The 6,000-nt window shown below is 37.5% G+C and overlaps 1 protein-coding gene across 3 annotated transcripts in view; it reads right to left on the bottom strand.

The window, feature by feature from the left end:
• Positions 1–237: 237 nt before the first annotated feature.
• The window catches only part of LOC127516467 (von Willebrand factor A domain-containing protein 7-like), a 44,903-nt gene continuing 39,140 nt past the window's right edge, over positions 238–6,000 (bottom strand). For all 3 annotated transcript variants that reach the window (XM_051901149.1, XM_051901141.1, XM_051901139.1), the window contains 3 exons: positions 3,668–3,939; positions 3,225–3,518; positions 238–2,186 (listed from right to left, as the gene is read on the bottom strand). In XM_051901149.1, coding sequence (XP_051757109.1) covers positions 1,161–2,186; positions 3,225–3,518; positions 3,668–3,939 — 1,592 coding nt within the window. In that variant the 3' untranslated portion in view covers positions 238–1,160. The remainder of the gene's footprint in view (positions 2,187–3,224; positions 3,519–3,667; positions 3,940–6,000) is intronic.

Here is a 6,000-nt window from a genome sequence, read left to right as displayed (position 1 = left end):
AAGAGTCAAGTTTTAAATAGGAAAAATATCTAAACTCTTTGGCCATTTTTGAGAGAGATGCTAACGGTCTAATCAGATTCAATGAACTATGCTAAGCTATGCTAAAAGTGGTACTGCCAGACCCGGAGATTGGCTGAATGGATTCGAAAACACTAAAACTCAACTGTTTAACTCCAGGGAAGATGGAAAATGAGCCTATTTTCAAAAAAAGTGGAGTGATCCTTTAATGCTCCCAGAGACAAGAGTTTTTGTTTTTAAAGGGGCAACAGAGTTAGTACATTTATAGAGCCTGGAACTAAAATTCTCAAGATGTTATTCACCAAAAATAGCTCTTAAATGTTATTTGCATATATTTAAATTAATCAAAGATCACATCAGGATGTGTAACACCTATTGCAATGTCTGTAATTTCTGTTCACTTCATTATTGAACTTCGTTGTCTCAAAATATAACTGTAATTAAATATTCCAAAAGATGCTTAACTGTTTTGGGCTGTTTGGACTATATAATCCTAAATCTGGTAATATAATATTGTCCCTTATATACTCATTCCTGTAATGACCACTAGATGGCAGCAAGGTTTTTTACTAAAGCTCCAAAATGCAAACAGAGCCCCTTGATTGAGAACCAGATAAGCCTGAAACCATACAAGATGAAATAATGAAAATGAGTTGTGGGGTAAACTGTCGATCCTGGATACTACATTACATAATCTAAACAAAGACAAAATTTCAATGATCAACACATTAGACAGGATACGAAGATTAATATGAGCTTTGTTTGAGGATCCTTTGAGATCACGTTGTAACGGTCAAACACTGCTTCAAACTAATCAGTACAGGTTACATTTGGGCTCTCCCTATTTTTATATATATAGATTAATTGGTAACTCTTTATTTTATTAGTAAAATCTTTTTTAAAAAATTAAGAGAGGCAACTGTTTAATTTTCAATGATTATTGCATATTAAAAAAAAAAAAGAATTTAAAAAAGATAATTTACAATACAACCATGTTCCCAAATCTAAGCATTTTCACATGATTTAGACATTGATTAATGTAAATCTACATCATAGGCATGTTATTGTTATCTCATAATAGTTTCTACTATTCTTTCTATAACTTTCTACTAAAGTTTCTACTCAACTAAACTTTCTCTTATTTACATAAAAAAAAGTATTAAGTTGCAGAGCAAAACAGACACTGAGAAAGACACAAAACAGCCTCTATTGGGAGTGGTTATGATTGTAGTGATTGTCGAAGGCTTATTAGTGATTGTAGAGGGTGTAGAGTGTGTAGAGGGTGTAGAGGGTGTAGAGGGTGTAGAGTGTGTAGAGTGTGTAGAGGGTGTAGAGTGTGTAGAGTGTGTAGAGTGTGTAGAGGGTGTAGAGTGTGTAGAGGGTGTAGAGGGTGTAGAGTGTGTAGAGGGTGTAGAGTGTGTAGAGTGTGTAGAGTGTGTAGAGGGTGTAGAGTGTGTAAAGGGTGTAGAGGGTGTAGAGGGTGTAGAGTGTGTAGAGGGTGTAGGGGGTGTAGAGTGTGTAGAGTGTGTAGAGGGTGTAGAGGGTGTAGAGTGTATAGAGTGTGTAGAGGGTGTAGAGTGTGTAGAGTGTGTAGAGGGTGTAGAGTGTGTAGAGGGTGTAGAGTGTGTAGAGGGTGTAGAGGGTGTAGAGTGTGTAAAGGGTGTAGAGGGTGTAGAGTGTGTAGAGGGTGTAGACGGTGTAGAGGGTGTAGAGGGTGTAGAGTGTGTAGAGGGTGTAGACGGTGTAGAGGGTGTAGAGTGTGTAAAGGGTGTAAAGGGTGTAGAGTGTGTAGAGGGTGTAGAGTGTGTAGAGGGTGTAGACGGTGTAGAGGGTGTAGAGGGCTTAACTGTGGTTGTATCTACAGAGGGACTCTTTATAGAAGTGAAACATGTGCCCACATTTCCCACCCTGTCCACAACTACCAGCTCTACTTCCTGAGAACAACAGGACGCATTGTAGGATGCCACAGTCACATTTGTGCCATCCTCACTTATCACAATGCTTAAGCTGAGAGAGCCGTTCCCACGGTTGAAAGACACACCAGATATGCCTGTACCATTACCGTCCGTCAAGTTGGCGGAGAGTTCCCATGATGCTGTGCTGCATTCCACAGGACAGTCAGCTTTGATGCTCACTACCTGACAGACAGGGCTAGAGAAATCAATGACCTGCCAAATCAGAAAATAATAATTGCGGTTAATCAGAGTCAAAGAAAAATCAAATGCTAATACTGTTTGCATCCAAAACAATGAGTCACAAAGAAAGATATTCTCTTCATTGGAGATCAGTTACAGTACAAATAAAATGTAACAAAAGTTAAACTGAAGGTAATTATTAATAATGTCTACCCTTCAGAGGTTTATAAAGTATTTAAGTAAATGTAATTAGTTACTGTACTTAAGTATCTTTTTGGCTACTTTGTAGTTGTACTGAGTATCAAAGATATTGGCAAATTTTACTCTCTACTTGACTACATTTTTGAACAAGTAAATGTACTTTTTAATGCAATTACACACTACATTTTTCATGGCACCTAACTTTTTCTGCAGCAATTTGTTTCTGATATAAAGAAGCGATATCGCCATCTAAGGACATTGAAGGTACTATATCTTGTGCATTTTGCCTTTACTCACCCAAACTTGTCAACAAGTATACTTTACGTGAATACGAGTGCATTAGCAGGTAGTTGCTGATTGCAGATGTTTGATTTATTAGATGAGGAAATGACTGCAGCTGGTGATGAGGCTCAAACCAGCACATACAGTAGACTTTGACTATTTAATTTTACTTAACATTGTTTTATTTATCCGCTTTATTGACAAGACCTTTTTGAAGGATATTGGTTTAATGACCTTTTTGTGCACTTGAGCTCAACTGAGACTTGAGAGTTTGTAGACGTTTAAAAGGTTCTTGTGTCGACATTGATTTATTGCAATATCGAGGTGTTCAGTTTTATTTTGATTTTAGAAAATAAACTTGATTTCTCATCTTACAAATCAATTGTTTCTTATTTTCAGCATGAGTAAAATACTCAAGTACTGTTAAAATCAGATACTCTAAGGCTTTTACTCAAGTCGTATTGGAATTGGTTACTTGTAAATTGTAGTGGAGTCATTTTCGATGTAGGGTATCGGTACTTTTACTCAAGTACGGATTTCAGGTACTCTTTACATCTCTGCTACCCTTGCCACTTTCATAACAGCTACCTTAGTCATGACACTGAACCGCAGTGCCACGTAATTCGAGTCTCCAGACCCTTGATCTTCTGCTTCAATAGTGAGTGTGACATCCGTCCCTGACTCTGTGTCAGAAGGTGCAGTCAGGGTTACAGTTCCCTGAGCGCTGCCCTCTGTCCCCATGTTCAGAGAGCTGGGGAAAGACACGCTGAAGCCACGGTCAGTCCGGGCTCGGATAGTATAGTTGCTCTCTGTATTATTACTGACCAATGTAAAGTTGAGATCAAAAGGGATTCCAGGCTCTATAGTGCTATTTGGTTGAGCCTGAGAAGGGATATGGTTAATATGGTTAGAAATATTGTCAATGTATTTTGCATATACCTATTTATTTCAATATTCTGTGCTGGTCATACTAAACTTATATAAAAGTCATGTTTCAATGATTTTTTGCTTAACTATCCCTTTAAGCTCACCGTGATGGTAACTCTAGAGCCTTGTTGCTGTGTGGGTGACTGTCTCTGGAATTGACTAGGCAAAGATTGAGTCGAGTCATTCAACAGCCCTTTGAGTTGGACCAGAAATGCCCCCTCTGGGATTCTGTCTACGTTGACCAGGAAGTCTGTCGCACCCACTGCTTTGATGGTTCCGTTAACAACACCAGATCCTGAAGCTTCAACTAGAAGCACGTCAGTCACTGTGAATGAATCTCCTCCGGTCACAGAGACAAGCAAAGTAGCATTCCGACCTGATCAGCAATTAGAGAAACATTTTTTTTTTTTTTTTTGATTCATATTGATGACACTAAAAAATAAAAAGAGTTCTTCATGTTCATACACTCCTGTTCAAAAGTTTGGGGTCAGTATTTATTTATTTATTTTTTTATAAATTAATACTTTTATTCAGCATGGACAGAATAAATGAATCAAAATGACAGAAAAAAACATTTATAATGAACTCTCTATTCATCAAAGAAAAAATAGAAATGAAACCCCCAGGCAATAGGTCGAGGCAATAATCACTTTCGTTTCGCTTTCAGATATCTCTTTTATAGATGCATCAATGCTTTTACCTTTCTAGATGTAATTACCGAAATCAAAACAGTCCATAAGCTATAAATCCTCACGAAAACTTCAGTCAATCCAGCTCGCGCGTCAACCTGAGAGATCAGCCTCCTTACCTTAAAGTGTCAAATTTCTCAGTTTCTGAAGGGATGGTTTGATTTATATACCATCGACCTGTCCTAAAACGTTAGCACGCTTTGATCGAATGTTTGGAGATCGCGTGTTTCTCCGTTTGAGAGCGCATTTCCTGTTCACATCCGCGACAAAACAGTTGATTATTTACAAACGAAAGCTCACAGAAATGTGAAAATGATCTCATTTGAAAGAAAATATCCTAAGCTAAAAGATGATATAGTGTGACTGATTGAAGCAGCCCTTATCAAAAGTGCAGGGGTCGATTTCTGTCTTTTCAAAACTGCGGGGGTCCTGACCCCCCGTCCCCCGTGTCAACGGCGCGCCTGTTCGTAACTATAGCAACAGTAGACAACCGGCGCATTCTCTTTTAGAATCATCATAAGGGAAATGTTCCGTATAAAGAGGACAAAGAGGGATTTTCTTACTATTCCGTGAAGAAAAGTTAGCTTAGGATTAGTTGGAAAAGTGCATGATATTCTAAGGTAGTCTCTCAATGTAAGCATTACAGTAGTATGTTTAATGTACCTGGAACACTTTAATAAGGTTGTGTAGTCATTAACACTATCCTACACTATAGTTAACATGAACTAGGCCTAACAACACTTTTAAAGCCTTTTAAAATTTTGGCTTATGTAAATTTCCACAAATGCCAATTTTTATAGGCTATTAAAATAGTGTTATGTAGCATCATTAAGAACTAACATGAACTAACATTAATAATGGACAAAAGGTTGTTTTTTTTTTGCTGTTGGTTTTTTTTTGTTTTTTTTTTGTTTGTTTTTTTGCAGCCATTCTAGCCACCTAAAGGTCACTGTGTAATTCTCATCCTGACTAAGACACATTGGGAGAAGCATTTCAATAACCCTATGAATGCATATTAAAATGGAGAATCACATTGAATTAATCGAATCGCATCGAATTTTAATGTGAATCGTCTTGAATCGAATTGTTCTGATTTTGCAAAAATCATCCTTGAATCGAATCGAACACCCATGAATCGTGAATTGAATCGATTCGCTGTATACCCAAAGATTCACAGCCCTAATGAAATAGCATAAGACCCCCCTTTTATACTCACCCTCATGTCATTCCACACCCGTAAGACCTTTTTTAGCTTCAGATCACAAATTAAGATATTTTTCTAATCAAATGAGAACAAATGAGATAACTTAAACGAATGAACGAGAAATGAACAGATCGGCACCGGAAGTGCTACACTGTGTCTACAACATAAACAGTGTAGGAGAATGACAGGGAAGAGAAGAAACAGCTGAATAAAGTTGTTATCGCACACAAAAAGTATTCTCGTCGCTTCATAACATTAAGGTTAAACCACTGTAGTCACATTGACTATTTCATCAATGTCTTTAGTGCCTTTCTGGACCTTGACAGTGGTAATTATGTTGCTTTCTATGGGGGATCAGAAACCTCTCGGATTTCATCAAAAATATCTTAATTTGTGTTCTGAAGATGAACGAAGGTCTTACTGGTTTGGAACAACATTAAGTTGTGAGTAATTAATGACAGAATTTAAATAAGAAAGATTTTTGAAGGATCATGTGACACTGAAGACTGGAGTAATGATGCTGAAAATTCAGCTTTACCATCAC

Source organism: Ctenopharyngodon idella, chromosome 1, assembly GCF_019924925.1.
Source record: "Ctenopharyngodon idella isolate HZGC_01 chromosome 1, HZGC01, whole genome shotgun sequence".
NCBI lineage: Eukaryota > Metazoa > Chordata > Actinopteri > Cypriniformes > Xenocyprididae > Ctenopharyngodon > Ctenopharyngodon idella.
Note: the sequence above shows the minus strand (reverse complement) of the source record. Positions and strands in the feature narration are given on the sequence as shown.